Consider the following 18,240-nt stretch of genomic DNA (forward strand, 5'->3'; position numbering starts at 1 on the left):
CTGGAAAACATAGGGAGTGTGGGGTGGGGACAGGGCTGTACACTGAAGGTCATTGGGAGGGAGGGTCTCACACACAAAGCCCTGGGGGGCAGCGCCCCAGCCCCATCCTGGCCCGGGTTCCTGCAGGACACGCGGGAGAGGCCAGCTGAGGCAGTGGAGGGGGCCCGCCAGGATCTCACCTGTCAGAGAAGACCGCTGCCCCCAGAAACACGCCCCGCTCCGAAGCGGCAAGGCTCCTGGGTGACCCATCCTGCCTGTGAGTGCACACGTGCCAACACCAGCGGACAGTGCCTCCCCACCCACCGGCTGCCAGATCGTGAAATGTTACAGTGAGTGAATTCCACAGTCTCTTCCCCACGTGAGGACACAGATCCAATAGGAAATTATATTTTATTTCATGTACAGAGAGCTCAGGGCTGAAAGATGATGGTTGGGGAAACAGCACACAGGTGAGCAGCACGGAGGAGAAAGCCTGTTGTGAGTCCACCGGTGCCCTAAGTCCAGTGAGGGTGGGGTCCCCAGGGCAGCTGTCCATACAGCAAGGAGCCTCTGTCCGCTGCCCTCTGGGTTTAGACCAATGCACCGCCCGCCCGCGGCAGCCCCTCCACGACACCAGAGTTAAGGGCACGTCCTGCAAACGCAGTTCCCTTTCAGGTGTGCGGGGGGGCGGGGGGCGGTGTCCGGTGGTGTGGCCGCCAGTGGGGCAGGCGGGCCGGCAGAAGGCTGCCCTTCCTCTCGCTCTGCAGATGGGAAAATTAAAACTCACGAGTCCCAAGGCTTGAAAATGCAGTCCATCCTGTTAACCTGGACATCCTTCTCCCGCTGCACCTATCCACACAGCCCTATGCAGCTCTGTGCCGTGTGTCCCCTCTCCCCCCACGTCTAGCAGTATTAAACCACTCCCCCACCCCTGGAGTGCCAGTCCGTGATCTGTCATTGCCGTGTGTCCAGGTGGCCGTGGGTTCACCTGGGGGGAAGATGGTGCTCACACCCCACAGGCAGGTCCTCGGGGGCCAGGGTCTGCAGCGGGGCCCTCACGGGCCAGTTGCTACAGAAGCTTGACGTAATTCTGTGGAATCAGGCCCCTCTTGCCATTCAAAGTCCCTTCCAGCCAGCCAGGTTCTCTTGAGGTTTGCACTGAAAAGGAAGAGAAATCCTTTTTAAATGCTCCCGGGTACTTTCCGCCTGGGAACTCACCGCACCGCTGTGGGTCTTAAAGGCTCAACCAACACCGAAACGGGGGCCATTCCTGGGATGTCTGGTTACAAATCTGCACAAGAGTTATTTATAGGTGCCCCCTGGTCACCCCAGCCTTCACCTGTCTTCACGCCACAGCCTCCTAACCGGTCCCCCAGCTTCCGGTCAGGTTCTTCCCAATCCACAGTGCACAAAGGAGCTCAATGAACCTTCCAGAACACACAGCTGGACACGGCACTGCCCTGCATAACATCCACTGTCTGTAGGAACAAACCCAAGCTTGCCCGGGCACCTGGCCCTGCCACCTCCCGAGCCACCAGTCACTCGCCCACAAGCACGTCATGCGGGTCACCCACAGTGAATCATCCAGAGAAAGCCCCGGCCGAGCCTCTAAACCTCTGTAGCTGCAGCGCCGGCCGAGCCTCTAAACCTCTGTAGCTGCAGCGCCGCCGTCTGCTGACATGCCTTTCCCGACTTCTTCACCGGGGAATTCTTCCTCGTCAGAGACCCCAGATGCCCTGTCCTCTGGGGAGTCTTCCTCGGCCATTCTCGGCACCTGCCAGGCCTCACCGGCATCATCTGGGCACCTGTCTGACTGCCACCTGGACGGGGAACTCCTGAGGGCAGGGCGAGACCTTCCACAGCTGGGCACAGTGCCCAGCACGTTCCACAAAGAGCCATGACGGACACACAGGACAGGGACCACAGGCTAGACAGCAAAGGGCACAGGGTCCAAACATTCATCACCAGGGTTTAGAAGCATCCAGTAACCCCCAGCTGTGGGCAGGCCCCGACTCAGGCCTCGGCCATGGCCAGGAGCAGATGTGGCAGCCGTGCATGTAGAAGAGAGGGGAGGTGCGGGCTGGATCAGCAGAGCAAGTCAGGAGCTGGCCCAGCAAGGCAGCCATGACCGCAGCCCATCAGAAGACGGCTGACTGTGTAGCTGGAACCCAGCACACACGTCCACGTGCCCAATACACAAGCGCTTCACGGAACAGCACTTCCTCACTAGGTGTGATGCACTCTTTTCTATTATTTTTCAATGCCGATGGCAACTCAGCAAACGGGCTTCATAACCCACTCCTGTGTAGCAACCCACAGTCCAACCTCTGCATGGCTGGTCCTCTGCTTTCCTCCCCGTTTATGCCTGGACAACCCTCCTTGCCCTTCAGATACCAGCTGAGGTATCCCCTCCCTCCGAGACTACTCCCAGTGCTCCAGATCAGGACAGAGCCACCATATGTGCCCCCTACTCATTCCCCCCACACACACAGGACCCTCCCTCCTAGTCTAGACCGGGACGATTTGCTGAAAGGACGAATAAACAAATGAACCAGAGATGCGCCCTCCAGGTGACCTGGCGGCACCCCTTTCTTCGCACCCTTTTACCCCGACATCGTTCCTCACAGCAGGGTTTTTAAGGGCTCTCACTTAATCCCACGCTGGCAATGCCATCAGAGCACAGCCCCTGTTGGAGAAAAGGACTGGATTCTATGGGAAAGGCACCCAGGGGTCGTGCAACGCGGGGTGGGGGTCCGGGGGCCAAGTAGATCCTTTCCTCAAACACTCAGGGAGGTAGTGACCATGGGAGAGGAATGAGGACCGAATCCGCTCGTCCCCGCATGTTGGGATGCCACCTGGCCACCATCTCCCGTGGGGACAGGGCAGGTCGGTAGCTCCACGCCCCACACCAAGAGGCTGCTCACTGAAGACTCCCACGACACACGGCAAAGAGTACAGCACTCACTTGGCACACACTGGGGAGCACTAACCTTGTGCCAGCTACCGCCTACGCCAGAGACCCTGTCCTGCCACTCACGAGCTGCGCTGGCCCCGGGCAAGGCTCACATCCTTAAGAACCTGATGAGTATGTGATGACGGTCACACCAATACTGCCTGCTATCATCATCTTTTCTACTTGCGGTAAAATACATGTAACATATATATGGAGATATGTAACCACCGGAACCATTTTTAAGTGTACAGTTCAGTGGCATTAAGTACATTCACAATGCTTTATAACCATCACCACTCTCCATTTCCAGAACTTCTTCATCTTCCCAAACTGAAATTCTGTCCCCATTAAACACTACCTCCCCCCTCCCCCTCCCCAAGCTCCTGGTAACCTTTATTCTATTTTCTGTCTTCATGAGCATATGCCTACTCCAGATATTTCATATCAGTGGAATCATACAATCTGTGTCCTTTGGTGACTGGGTCATCTCACTTAGCATAATGTCCTCCAGGTTCATCCATGTTGCAGCACATGTCAGAATTCCATCCCTTTTATGGGTGAATACACTATTATACGTAGAGACCCCATTTTGTTTATCCATTCGTCTGTCGGCGGACATGTGGGCTGTTTCTACCTTTTGGCTATTGTGAATAATGCAGCTATGCACATGGGTGTACAAATCTGTTTGAGTCTCTGCTTTCAACTCTTTGGGCTACATATCCAGAAGAGGAATTACTGGACTACATGGTAATTCTATGATTAATTTCTGAGGACCTGCCCCACTGTTTTCCACAGCAGCTGCACCATTTTACATTCCCACCGGCCATGCACTGGGGTACCAATTTCTTCACATCCTCACCAACACTCGTTATTTTCCATATCTTTGATAACGACCATCCTAACAGGTTGTAAGGTGGTATCTCACGGTGGTTTCTCCATGGCCTCCGGATTTACCATCCCATAACAAGGACACTGAGCCAGGGACAAGAATACTTTGTGAGAAGCTTTCTCCAGAACAGAATCTGGTCTCAGCTTGGGGTATTTTTTAGCATGATGTAAACAATATGAATGAGAAATATCTAAATCATCATTACACAACAGAGAGCAGGAACCCACACTCAACTCAAGAACTGCAGCCGACATGGACGCCTCCATCCTGGGCTCATTCCTGTGTCCTGCCCTCCCCCCTCACACCCTCCCCCTGCTCCAAGGGGATCGGCAGCTTCCATGCTGTGTTTCTCACTGTCTTACCCCAGCGATGGTTCAAACACAGGTTCATCACGTACGTTTATATCCCTAATAATGTACTACTTATTTTGTTTGTTTGTGAGTTGAACCAGAATCATACACTATAGAAGCTTCTTGCACTTAATTTTTTTTACTTAAAATGAGTTTCTAAGAGTCCCTCATGTTAGGGATATATATAAGAACACAATTGTTAGGCTGTGGGGTCTATAAGAGGGTCAACTTTCTAAGATAATGATGGCAAGCTGTCTTCCAAGGATTGCTCTTTATATATCCGAGGACTTTAAAATGAATCACCAGCAGCTTTTAAAGATGAATCTGGGCCACACCTGCTCCCCAAACAATGGACAGATCCTGTCTCCAGATTAGAAATGAACAAAGTCTGGCAAACAAGGCAGCCAGTCTCCCTGCCCAGAGAGAGCCAGACCTTGGAAATCCTAATGCCGGGCAGCCCTGGGACGGAGACCACTCGCTGCTTGGACTGGTGGGTCCGGAAGCTGCAGGGCAACCTATCGGGAAAGAGAGCAGAACTGACTGGTCACCAAAGTAACGTATTTCTGAGGTTCCCCAGGCCCAGAGAAAAGGGCCCTGGCCTCTGGCTGACACACGCACATCAGCTGCCCTGAGACCTTATACACGGCGCCCCCTGGAGGATATGGGAGGCACTGCCCCAGAACAACAGCTAAGCATTAGTGCGTCTACTATAGAAATGAATCTTCAGCTTAGAATTTAAACTCAAGTCCAGGCCCACACGGTAAGAGCGAAGAGCAAGGGACAGTTATGGGGCAAGGTGATTACTAAAGATCCCTTTCCCTTCCACACTCTGGGTCAGGATTTCCTACTGTTGTATATGTTCGCAACCACGTGACTACTGACAATGCGGCCCAGGGGCCACTCTGACCTGGATTTTGTCTACTCCAAAGGCCACTGAATGGCGTAAGCCAATTTCCTTTGTTGCCTGCACGAGGGACAAGAACGGCTGGCCGGGCAAGAGCAAGAGCATTTACGGTAGCTGGAAGACTCCAGATGGACACAGAAAAAACGTCTTAGGTATTTCAGCGATGCTACGTATCCCTGGTCTGCAGGAAGGACATGTTCCCAGCGACACTCCAGTGGCTGAGCTATAAACAGTGGCCGCCTGGAGCAACGGCAGCTGAGACCAGGGGAGCTGCTGCTCCGGCCCGGCCTGCGTCCGGCATCGGAAGGGAAGAGCCGCAGCCGTTCCAAGAAAGGCATCACTAGACGTGCTCCGAGCAAACACTTCTAACTAGTTATCAAGTCTCTGCTAAGAGATCAACTATGCACAGAAGATGAAGGTACAAACACCCAGAAAAGAATAAATCCTGCTTAAGGGTCTTCCATTTCCTGTGACCTTTAAGAACCACCCTAAGAAACAGTAAGTTTGGGGACGTGGGTTCCGATCGTGGTCCCCGTGCGTATCTTTGGCAACAGGAGTGGGATGCTGGGGCTGCAGGGCAAGGAGCTCACATCAGATGAGATGTGCACGTGCTCCTGTATGGGGAAGGTGTCAACACATCAACAAGCGTCTCTAGAGCAGCTGGCCTGGGGGAGGACCTGAGGACACCAGCGCCACAGAGCCCGGAATCTGAGTGGTATGTGCCTTGGCTCAAAACGAAGCCGGGTGCACAGTGTGCCAAGCGAGGCTCCAAGGTTGGCAACATCCTCCACAATGTCTGTGCTGCACACGTGACCCAAAATGCTGCCCTGACACATCACCACACGTGTGGACATCCTTGCGGATTAGGATGGAGAGGCTGATGCAGAGAGAACTTAAGGAACTTGTCCAGGGTCACAGAGAAAGTGGAAAAGCCAACTGACCTCAGGCAAAATAAGTGCAGAGTTGATAGCTACCTGCTATCAATCACTCTCCTGTTCCCGAAACACACTGAGATATGTGTGTGTATGCCTGTATGTGTGTGTATACATGCATATGAGTATATACAGAGAGACAGACAGACAGACAGACACAGACACACACACACACACACACACACCCCTACGCACACACTATTTTTCTTAGGAGGTCTCCTGCAAGTCGCCGAGGGACTTTAAAAGTGCAGAACTTCAGTGTCCCGCGTCAGACATCTACCGGCCTTTCCCAATATCCAAGTTGGCAGAACCGGATTTGATTGGGGTCCTGACCCCCATTCCCATGTCTGAGTGCCCAGAGGAGAAGCCCCTGGACCCAGTGTGGTGCTGATTGATCTGAAGTCCTGGCTGGCAATGACTTTAAGGGGAGCACATGACCTCATTCTTGCTATTGAGACGTGAGAGCAGGTCACCTAGGAAGGATGTTCTGAAAGAGTTTTCTCATGCTTCAAAAAAGAACACAAGGATGAGGCAACCCCCTTCTGCTAGGTTTGAGTGTGGCCATGAGGCCTGGAACTGGGACAGCCATCCCACCCGCACTGGGGAAGCAGCCAGGGGCTCCTGTCCATAAGCAGAGATAGAAACACTGCGGTCTTGGGTGACATCTTTGAAAAGGTGATTAACCAGCCCCTGGAGCTCCCCACGTGCAGACTTCTTAGCGCGTGAGCGAATTCGCTTTCGTGACTGATTTAACCAGCTCTATCTGTTACTTGCAGCCAAAGGCATTCTAATAGATACACCTTCCACCAAGGTAAGTATCACATGAACAATACTGTGTTCTGAGGCCCCGAACAAATCCAATCAACCACACAGCGTCAAGATTCACCCTCATTTCCTAAACGGTGGGTTTCAGTGCTCTCCGCTTTCCCTTCTGCCATGTGGGTGCCCGTACATGCCAGGCCTGGAGGAGGGCAGCTAACTGACTCTCCTGCCAAAACTGCATGCATGTATGTTATGGTGACAGAAGACTGTTCTTGCTTCTACTCCAAGAGCAAAATTTCTCCACGAAGTATAATGCTGTCATATGTGGGGTGTTTTGTTGTTTGTTTTCTGACGCTATCAGGAGTCTCTGGCTCTCCAGAGTACGTATCACACAGATATAGAAATCTACTCTAAATGAGGCAACTCGCTTTCTAAAAAACAATCATCAGCTCATGCCGCATTACTGACAATATAGCACCAGGCGTTGTGTTGATATACTCCGTATATTCCAAACATTCTGGCTAATCAACCATTCCATTCCAAGCATCAAAGGTTCTCGCTGCCTCTCCAGAACCCTTTTGGGCAGCTCTGCCCCCACACAACATCACTGTTTCCATAGCAACCAATGAATTTCATAATGAGGAGGACGGGGAAGGAAGAAATCAAGGGGGAGGGAAGAGATGTACACTGAACCATGGGAGGAATTTGTGCAATGTGAAGCCGGGCATAGCTCCTCAATGCTTGTGTGTGACTATTAAACATGCAAACAAAAATCTATACCCTGGTTTCAGTATGCAGAATCAGTACCCCTATCTAGAGATTCATGCACTATTCAAACAAGCGAAACTCATGTAAAGCAAAAGAATGGTAAGGGAATGATAAACCAAAATTGGTCGACAAAGCACTTGTCTGTAGCACAGAGCTGGTGAACCTGAAGCATTTAGGAGGCTAGGGTGGGGACGATGAGGGAGGAAAACAGAGGATGCAAATCACAAACATTTCTTGACTCCAAGTGGCACCGGCTTCTCTACATCAGGAGAAAGATATCCCAAACGAAGACCCTCAAGAGTTACAAGAGTTGGGGAATAACCAAGATTAAAGCGGAAGTGGGCACCCACAGCCCCCTGGCGTTCGGTTCCTGGGACCCAGGTGGGCAGGCTCTCGCCCGTCCAAAGCATCAAGGGACAGACTTCTACTCCTGACAAACCCACAGCCAGGGACCGCCTGCGTGCTCTGGGTGGTAGACCCTCTGCGCCGGCAGAAGACAGCCTCCCACAAAGCTCCCACTAACACTTACCATCCTCAAAAATCGCTCCTATTTCAAAAGACAATTCCGAGCTGTGTTCTGCTTCACACGGGTACACTGCCCGGGCCTTCCGACTGATGAGGCTGAAGAGGGAACATGCAAGGCACCAAGTGAAACATGAGAAACCTCACCTTTCCCCCACCCACATTGCCCAAATCTCATTTCTATGTCACCAGCACGGCAGCTCCTTCCAAAAAGGAAATCAGCGGGAAAGGGAACATCGGGCAAACCACAGCACTTGACTGTCAAGTAAATGACAGGTTTCAAACCCCAATCTTTCTTTAGGGAGCCTCTCCGAGAAGCTTTCCCTGAACCTCTTCACCTACTTTTCCTCTCCGCTCAGTGGGATGCCCTTCCCTCTCGCTCAGCGTTATTAGAACCACAGGGCATGTTTATTTCTGAAGCATTTTGGTTTATCTATTAAGGAAAAGCACCGGTGTCTTGAGACCGAAGGCGAGGCATTGAAGGGCAGAGGCACACGGGCAGTAAGAGGCTCCAGCCACGCACCTCGGACGCCCATCAGTCTACAGTGACGCTCTGCTTTCACGCCACCCTGGAAGGGGCTCATTGCTCTCAGCTGGGTCTCGCCCCCAAAAGGTACATCAGTCTTGGCTTCTCGACACTTGTCAAAACATCCTGTGTGTTCTTGTGGGAAAAGAACACACTGGGGAAGGATGGAAAGCAGGCTGTCAGCCAGATGCACGCCGAGGCAGAAGGAAGCAGCCCACCTCACCGGAGCAGGGGAAGCCACTGATGGGGAGAAGAGCCTCGGCCTGCTGTCCCGGAGGAAGGGCTTTGCTACAGGGTCAGCGCCTCTGGCCTCTGCACCACTGGCCCATTAAAGAGCTGTGTTAACTACAGTTTCCAGTGCCCCATTTACCTTCCTTTAAAACAAACCGTGTGCTTTCTATTCACGTATAAAAAGTTCTTGCAAAACACGTGGTTTCATAAATGCACAACCAGCACCAGAAAGAGTAGGTTCAAGCAGGTCTCACGTAAGGCAAATCTCTAAGAATGTACTTGAACCTTTAAGTCTAAGGCAAGGTTGCAAATGTTGTCCACGAAGTCCAGGAGACCAGAAGCTTCTTCCATGTGGGGAGCACAAGAAGCTGCTCAGGTTGATCAAGCCCCTCTGTGTGCCGCCCTCACATTCTACATCACACTCCAAACCACATACCTTTCAGGTGGCTTGTCCGCTACGGTGGCAGGAAGAGAGAGGGGGAAAGACGACAGCTTGGGTGAAGGAGGTGTAGCGGCTGGGTTGCAGCTCGGTGTGGCTGGTGACTGAGGGTTAAGCCACTGGACGGTCGATGATCGGGCCTGGCCTGGGCTAAGTGTGGAAGTTTGAAGAACAGGATTAATAGTATAAAGGCCACGGAACACCAAATACATGACACCCCATCCCTCAATGGCTAGGGTGATAGTTCCTTTCTCTCTCCTGATGACTGAAACGGACAGAGTCCTCTCCACCTCCTCCCAGGTCTGTAGCCCCAAGAGCCACACCCCAAAACTAGAGATGCCTCATTGTACTTCTTCAGGTTTGTGGAGAAGATCTAGTCTTGTCCAACCTAGCACCATACTGGTGCACTAATTACACCACCAGAATCCAACGGCCAAAACTAGTTGCTTGGACTTTTGAGGTATTCATGTTTTCTGCTTATAAGGAAAGTCACAAGAATCTACAGTCAAGCCCATGACCTATAGCTCTAAATATTCAACAGTGGCCTTTTAATGTCTAAATTGGTACAGCCATTACGGAGAACAGTACGGAGATTCCTTAGAAAACTAAAAATAAAACTACCATATGACCCAGCAATCCCATGACTGGGCATATACCCAGAGAAAAACCATAATTCAAAAAGACACATGCACCCCAATGTTCACTGCAGCACTATTTACAACAGCCAGAACAGGGAAGCGACATAAATGCCCATCAACAGAGGAATGGATAAAGAAGATGTGGTACATATATACAATGGAATATTACCCAGCCATAAAAAGGAACAAAATTGGGTCATTTGTAGAGATGTGGATGGACCTAGAGACTGTCATACAGAGTGAAGTAAGTCAGAAAGAGAAAAACAAATATCATATATTAAGGCATATGTGTGGAATCTGAAAAAATTGGTATAGACGATCTTATTTACAAAGCAGAAATAGAGACACAGACATAGAGGAGAAAGGTATGGATACCAAGTGGGGATGGGATGAACCGGGAGACTGGGACTGACATATATACACCATTGATACTATGCATAAAATACATAACTAATGAGAACCTACTGTTGTATAGAACAGGGAACTCTACTCAATGCTCTGTGGTGACCTAAATGAGAAGGAAATCCAAAAAAGAGGGGATATATGTATACGTATAGCTGATTCACTTTGCTGTACAGTAGAAACTAACACAATATTGTAAAGCAACTACACTTCAATAAAAAAATAAAGCTCTTTCATCTGGTCATATACATGTGGCAACTCAGAACAGAATGCCACTGGGAATCAAGATTCCTGTAGAGTGGACCAAAGACTAGCCTTTAAGGGAGAAACCAATGAACAGTAAATCTTTGGTGACCTTAACATTCCCTAGTAGTTGCCAATTTTGAAAATAAGTTAATGTAAAAAGGTCAGTAGACAGACCCATGGAGGGGCTTCTAAACGTGGAGGGTTCGATAAATACATGTTGATCTGAATAAATTATTCTTCAATGATTTCAAAACTGGAGGTTTGTGACGATGGTCTACGAAGCTTGCTTTCAAAGCACAGTGCTGAAAGCTTCTCGTTTTACTCAAGTACATTTTCAACACATATGTATTCAATGCTGCTATACCCCGATGCCCCTCACCTCAAATTCACCCTCTTTGGCTAAAACCAGTTTCTACAAGCAGCTTCCGTGTCCTTCCATATTACTGAGTGTTACCTTTGATTCTTCTTCTAAAGCAGAACTAACACCACATCCTGTCCATTTTTACTGCAAAAAGCTCCCAGGCTGTTCCTTTCTCTACGCTCTCGTCAAGAACAGGAGAGGATCCCAATCTCACTGCTCATGCCGGTGTCAGGGCGGAGCTCTCCTAGCCAAGGCCCTAGCCCCGGGCCTCCCATTCGGCCAGTTCCATCAGCTACGTTCAACCACCTGGGTAAGACCCAGTCCACCCCGTGTGCCTCCCCAGGAACAGGTGTGCTCTCCCACCTGCCCTGGCAGCCTGGCGGCTCAGCCCACAGCTCTGCTCCCCTGACTTCCCCTCCTCCCCCCTCAGGCTCTTCCGCTCCTCTGCTGGCTCCAATCTGTCCCCTCCCCCCGGCTCAGCTCCAGCTGCCTCCCCCAGTTCTTCTCCTCTGGGCTAAGTCACAGACCTTCTCTGAAGGCCCGTCACACCAATAAACGGGAGGGCCGATCAGCATGAGTTGTTCTGTGTTGGTTTCAGACATTTCTCTCGCCTCTGGGTTGAGAGCAGGTGGGTTAACTCTTTGTGTGGATTCACAAAGCCGGGCAGAGGGCTTGGCACAGGAAGTCTTCAAGCCACATCTGAAGCAGCCAGTTCGCATGTGCTAACACTACAACTGAGTATTATACAGCAGGCCCGTGAAACATTGCATTACTGACTGGATAGATATTTAGCACACAGAAGGTTGCCTTTACTCTGATCAGAAAAGGGGGGGAAGGAGGAACATTTTAAAAACATTATTCTCTGAACAGCTTATTTACAATCCCCCTATCCAGCCATTCATTTGGAAGTCATAAAACCTACTTCATGCCAAGCGAAGACACCTAGAAATCTCAAGGTGATCTGTATCACCAACAGCAAAAGTCACTCCATTCTTCAGCAGAAAATGAAACTTTAACGAGTTCTTCTTACTAATCAGGAAGGGAGAGGATGGCGTGAGTGAAGCTCTGACAGAGAATTTACGACCACAGTTAGCCAAACAACTGACATGTTATCTCCCAGCAATTACTCAAGGCGTTGGTGGGTGCTGGTGGTGGTGGAGGATGAGGTGGTTTACCCGACCCGAACCAACCCTTCCTGGTCATAAATAGTCAGGTGATGAAACGACGGCCATCTATCTGCTGAGCGGGAGGACAGCTGCGGGATGAAGAGAAGCTCACAGTGTGCGTATCTATAAGGCTCTTTAAAAGTAAAGGTCATAAATTGTACAGCTATGATCTGCTTCATCCTCACATCTTTCTTTTAAAAAGAAATGTTGGGCTTCCCTGGTGGTGCAGTGGTTGAGAGTCCGCCTGCCGATGCAGGGGACACGTGTTTGTGCCCCGGTCCGGGAAGATCCCACATGCCGCGGAGCGGCTGGGCCCGTGAGCCATGGCCGCTGAGCCTGCGTGTCCGGAGCCTGTGCTCCGCAACAGGAGAGGCCACAACAGTGAGAGGCCCGCGTACCGCAAAAGAAAAATAAAATAAAATAAAAAGAAATGTTTTGTTTTGATTTTTTGTAAAGGGAAAATACTCCTCCTGGCAAGTGAAAGAATTGTTGGAATAGCAGGTTTAGAAGGTAAGGGCCTATCCTTAGCTCGGCTTTCTCCACCCTGTCCCAAAACAGGAACTCAGAGTCACCCATCCTTGTCCAGAGTCAAGCTCGCAACATGAACCTTTCTTGCTTCTTGGTTTGTTCTCTGTGATTTTTCTGTTTTCTGTCAACACACAGATGTGCTATGTGATCCCACACTCACTGGTTCACCAAGAGAGTCTTTTCAGGCTTCCCACTTAGACCTAAATTTCTGTATTTGAGTCCCTGGGTTTCCCCACAGTATCTCAGAAGCCTCCGCTCGGGACTTCTCTGTGGGCATGAACTTTGCAGACTGGACTATTCATGTTCGCCTCTAATATGGGGAGGAGGTATCCTAAGTCATGTAGAGAACTAAGTCCTGTGAAAGAGGAGACCTGCCCAGCCAAACAAAGTTCAGGAAATGGAGCCAAGGAGCCATGAGGATACAAGAAAATTTCCATGGGCTTCTTCGCTGGGAAGGAGTGGGGATGAGGTAGGAAGCGGTTAAACACACTCAAGACCTAAGACCTGAATTCTCGCCTCAGCCAGCAGAGGCCAGATGACGTTTCACAGGTGTCTCCAAAAGCAACCTGCCAACAATTTTTTTTTGGAAGGCAAGAAATTGTAAATATGAGTTTCTTTATATAAACTATCTCCTACTTTCCAGAATTTGGGTTTTATTTTGCTTTTTGGTAATAAGGATCAAAAAATACTTTTTAACTATTTAATTCTTTAAAAGATAATACTTATAATTTTCTCAAAAAGCAGTAAAGTATTCCTTTTAAAGGAGAATTTCTGGCATTGTCTTTCTCTTCTTTGACTTAAAACATTTTTAGAGGAACCCTAGGCATTTGGGAAACGGCAGCCCAGAGCAAAGGTCTAGCAGTTTTTCTCAGCCTGGGCCTCCGGAGAGAAGGCGTCCTAAGGCATCCATGTACATAATGAATTAACCCCTCTCCTGCATGTCTAGAACCGTTCTAGCTACCCATGTGTTGGGAGACAATTCAATACGGGTCTCTGGTGTGTCTGCACTTCTAGTGAGCAAAGGATGGATTATCTTTTCAAGGATGCTTTTAGAGCACAGAGCCTTGGAAGATAAAGTTGTGTCTTCCTCTGGAGCGAAGAGCAGGCTTTACTGTCCGTCATAAAAGATGTGTTTTTCCTGAGCTCTGGGTTTCTCTCTTGCTAACACTCCACAGGCAGGTGTTATCTGGGCCACGGGGCATCACCCTGTGGCAACTGGGACTCGGATTAATACTCTGAGGACTGCTACAGCTGTGATTAGTACAGTCCTTGGACTCTGACCAGGAGCCCATGTCTTCTGCCAGCATCCTTGGAATCATGGCAGGCCAATGCGGGACCCTGCAGAGTCAAATTTCAGATGTCACAGTTCTTGACAGCATCCTTGGGAGCACTGAGGAAATACCCAGGTCATTTTTTGTATTCTGTGGTTCAGAAGAGAACCCTGGCTAAGAAAGTCTTCGGGTTAACGATCAAAACTGGTAGGTGATCTTAGAATTCAAAAGCCCATTGCCTGCAAGAACGCATGGAATATTTCAAGTGTGCTCTCCTACCACTTCCCAAATTTAAGCATTTAAAAAAAACAAACAAAGCTATTTAATTCCTTCTTCCTCCTGCCCCTTTAACTATGGATTTTTGATGACCAAGACTGGCATGATCAGAAACCACTGATTTTATTGAATAAGGAGCTGCTGAGCAATGATAAAAAAAGCACCTAAAGCGCCATGTTTCCTGAAAGCCAAACTGTGGTTTGCAAAAATGCAGGCAGAAGTCTACTCTTCCTGAAAAGCTCAGAAACCACATTTACCAAAACAGAAATAAATTACAGAGAAATATGAATCTCTTTCTCTGCTCTCTTCCCAATTTCACACACTAGACTGAAAGCATCATGACTTCTCTCTGTCTTCAGGGCAAAAGAGCCAACCTCCCTTTGAGGAGAAATGTTTCCTTCTCAAAGAAAAGGAAGAAATGGAAACAAGAGGGTTTCACTAAAAACACCGAGATTTCCTCCTGCTAGCTCAGAAACTCATCCTCGAAAACGTTCTGACATTGGAAGGCTACCTGGTATTCCTAAGGCAATGGGAAGTCTCCTGCCTGGGGGCGGGGCAGGTGGAGTGGAACACACATTTGTGAAGGTGACGAGCGAATTCTCTCCACTAACAACACTCTTGCCTTGGCAAAACAGGTCTGCACGTCAGGGAAAGACCGTGTAGCTTTCACGATGGGGAGGACTAAACCCTCAACAACATGAAATTATGACCATTTCTGTGTATGCGTACACTTTACAGAGTTCATTTTTCTGAAAATGTAACAAATCAGTGGTATATGCTGCTTGGGATTCAAACTGTGACCCGATCGTCTCCAATACCAGACTCCACGCGCCATGCATATTAAAAAAAACTTTTTGGCAGCAGAAAAGCACAAACATTTCAGAAATGGGGGAGGGGACTTAGGGCCTTAACTGTTAAAATTCGACAACAGCTGCACCAGTCACCAGAGAACGTCTGCCTCTAACAAACATTTCTTGCAAAGCATAGGCAGGTCAGGCTCTGGGCAGTGCTCGCAATACAAGTGCCTGATTCCAGGCTCTGGGAGTACAGAGCATAATTTAGCATTTGAGGGAGGATACACATCAGGAAAAGAAATGACTGCTTCTCTGAAATGATTAAATCCCCCAAATACCAAGATATTTGACGATGGCTTTTATGATGTCGGCATCAAATCAGAAGTTTGCACCAGAAGGAAAGATTTTAAAACCTCATTTGCAAGGTCTCCGAGCAGAAGCCAACACATTAGTGAAATGATCTTTCATTCCAGGCTGGGAAACAACGTACAGCATAAGTCTAGAACAGCTGTCCTGGGCAAAAGTGTTTGAAAGTGTTAATAAAGACAGAAGGAAATATTGTCGATCTGTATATTATGAGAAATCTCTGTTCAAATTAATGCCACCGTTCTTCTTTACGTGCCAGAGAGGGGCAATTCCCCAGCCAGCACGCTGTTGGTCCCAAGCAAGCACAGTGAGGGACACAGCCGTGGGGAGAAGCATGCACCTGTGACAAGGGGCCAGAAGCTACAGCACTGGGCCGAGAGGACATCACTGATCATGAGGAGGGTTCGAACTGGACCCTGTTCGCTCATCACTCTTGGTCTGAGAACTACCTGTCAGGCCCCACGCCTGCCCTGGGGACACCCAGGGAACTATAACAGCTCTTTTCCATGAGCACCCAGTCAGGTGAGAAAAGAAGGACAAACTGATGATCATGACGCAGCGTGATGAGCGCCACACAACAGAGAGGGGGCCAGGGTCCCGCAGGAGAACAGAGGAGGGAGCAGCTACCACGTGGGCAGCCAGGGAGGCTTTCCGCCCGGAGCCCACGGCGCCACTGTCAGTATCATCACGTCCTCCCTACATCCTGGCACAGTCGGCGCTGCGCCAGGCACAACCGGCACGCGCTAATCCACTCATTCCCAGCTATGCTACCGCTCCACGCGACACGTGAGAAGCCGAGAGCAGAAAGGTGACGGTGACTTACTCCAGGTCAATGTCGGGTCAAAGCCCCGTTTTGACAAGACCGCACGGAGCTCACAGCCTCAAGTCCCTCCGAGCGAGCAGCTGGAGTGGGACACAAGGAGCTGAATGGAGACACAGGAGAGTCAGAGGCACTCACTGCGCGGGTCCACTGAGTCAGATGCTCACAGGCAGGGTGACTGAAGGATTTTAATCACACCGATTACAATTGCATGAGATGCCGCCACTCTACACAGACCCTGGGTTCCAAAGATAGCCCTGGCAGTGTGCCCATTTGCAGTTTCCTAATCTCCCTCAGCTTGTTCCTTTTTTTGTTTTTTAAAAAAAGGAGGCAGGGCTTCCCTGGTGGTGCAGTGGTTGAGAGTCCGCCTGCCGATGCAGGGGACACGGGTTCGTGCTCCAGTCTGGGAAGATCCCACATGCCGTGGAGAGGCTGGGCCCGTGAGCCATGGCCGCTGAGCCTGCACTCCGCTATGGGAGAGGCCACAACAGTGAGAGGCCCACGTACCGCAAAAAAAAAAAAAAAGAAGGCAGGAGGGGAATGGGGAGAGAGGGGAGGACACTTCTCACTCTCAGAGGCTGGGGCAGAGCTGGCATTATCAGCCTGGGCTGAGAGTCAGCCACAACTGAAACTTGGGAGAGTAACCATCTCCCTGGTCTCAGTTTCCTTAGCTAAAATGAAAGTAAGTGTTAACAGGCTGGGTGGCAGTAAGATGTAAATAAGATGACAGGTATAAAGCACCCAGCAGTGACTGGAGAACAGTGAGTACTCAACAGGTGAAGCCCTTCTTATGAGCATTAGGTATATTGCCTCTGCTTTCCAAGCTTACATCTTCACCAATGAATCATTTTCTTTACCAAAAGACAACAAACTCTGTCAAAGGGGAAAAACTATAAATATTAAGTAAATGTCACCATTGGGAGAAAAAAGTTGCTAAGTGCAGTATGATTGCATATGATCCAAGACTGAATCCTGGAACAAAAGGACATGAGTGAAACAATTAGTGAAACAGAAATAAAGTCTGTTTGTAACAGTGTCGCACCAATGTGAATTTCCTGGTTTTAACCAAAGTACCATGGTTTGGTGTAAGATGTTAGTAGTAGAGCCGGGTGAAGGGTCTATGGGAACTCTCTATACTATCTTTGTAAATTTTCTGTAAATCTAAAACTATTTCAAAATAATTTTTTTTAACAACAGGTTGTAAAAAGAATAACCCCAAATAAATTTTTCAATCACTGAAGCACTAAAAAGCCTTTTGAAATTATGATCACACACTTGAAGGCATCCAAAAGCCATAAGGAAAACTTTTGGTTAGTTCAATGACATGAAAAGATTCCTAAGAGTTACATTTAAAAATCACTTGGACCACCCATCTAAAACATGGCAATTACCACAACTGTTGAAACTGGTTTTTAAGGAGCGTGGGCTTTCCCAAAAAGATCAGTTTTGTTTATAGATTAGATCGAGGTCAGCAAACTTTTTCTGCAAAAGGCCAGATGATAAATACTTCAGGGTCTGCAGGCTGTAGGTCTTGCAACTACTTAACCCTGCCATCATAGCAGCACGAAAGCAGTCACAGACACAACTGTAAATGACTGGGTGGCTGTGTTCCAATAAAACTTTATTTATTAAAAAAAAAAAACAGGCAGTGGTGGGCCACAGTTTGCTCACCCCTGGATGAGATGGATCAGATGTGAATCCATTTCGTAGTGGAGAGTTGGAAGAGGTGAAGATAATGATGGTAAACTCCCCTGGGCTCAGAAAACCCACTCGCCTTCCTCCGTCTTCACTGGCTTTGAGGCGTCGGGACTCCTGTGTGTACCAAAAGCCGATCTGCAAGCACCCAGGGCTTTCCTGCAGCAGGAGCTCTCCTGACTAATTGCTCAGGATCACCTCCCATGCAGGAGGCAGACAGCCAATAGATCGAGCCAGCACGTAAAAGCAAGAACTTGGTCCCCCTTGAGGAAAAGGAGGCAGGTGGGCAGGGAGAGGAGGAAAGGCACGGAAGGAAATCTCTCGAACACAGATAAGACAGAACCTTTTGAGGTTGCATACAACCACACTGAACACTCAGTCCCCACCCCCCAGGATGCTGGGTCTGCTGGGGGGTTTCCCTC

General features: G+C 49.3%; 1 protein-coding gene across 3 annotated transcripts in view; it reads right to left on the reverse strand.

Annotated features, from left to right (window-relative positions):
- Nucleotides 1–373: 373 nt before the first annotated feature.
- ARHGAP10 (Rho GTPase activating protein 10) overlaps nucleotides 374–18,240 on the reverse strand; it is a 327,186-nt gene continuing 309,319 nt past the window's right edge. For all 3 annotated transcript variants that reach the window (XM_060298805.2, XM_070045536.1, XM_030878175.3), the window contains 3 exons: nucleotides 9,253–9,405; nucleotides 8,067–8,158; nucleotides 374–1,137 (listed from right to left, as the gene is read on the reverse strand). In XM_060298805.2, the coding sequence (XP_060154788.1) occupies nucleotides 1,049–1,137; nucleotides 8,067–8,158; nucleotides 9,253–9,405 (334 nt within the window). In that variant the 3' untranslated portion in view covers nucleotides 374–1,048. The remainder of the gene's footprint in view (nucleotides 1,138–8,066; nucleotides 8,159–9,252; nucleotides 9,406–18,240) is intronic.

Source organism: Globicephala melas, chromosome 5 (genome assembly GCF_963455315.2).
Source record: "Globicephala melas chromosome 5, mGloMel1.2, whole genome shotgun sequence".
Lineage (NCBI taxonomy): Eukaryota > Metazoa > Chordata > Mammalia > Artiodactyla > Delphinidae > Globicephala > Globicephala melas.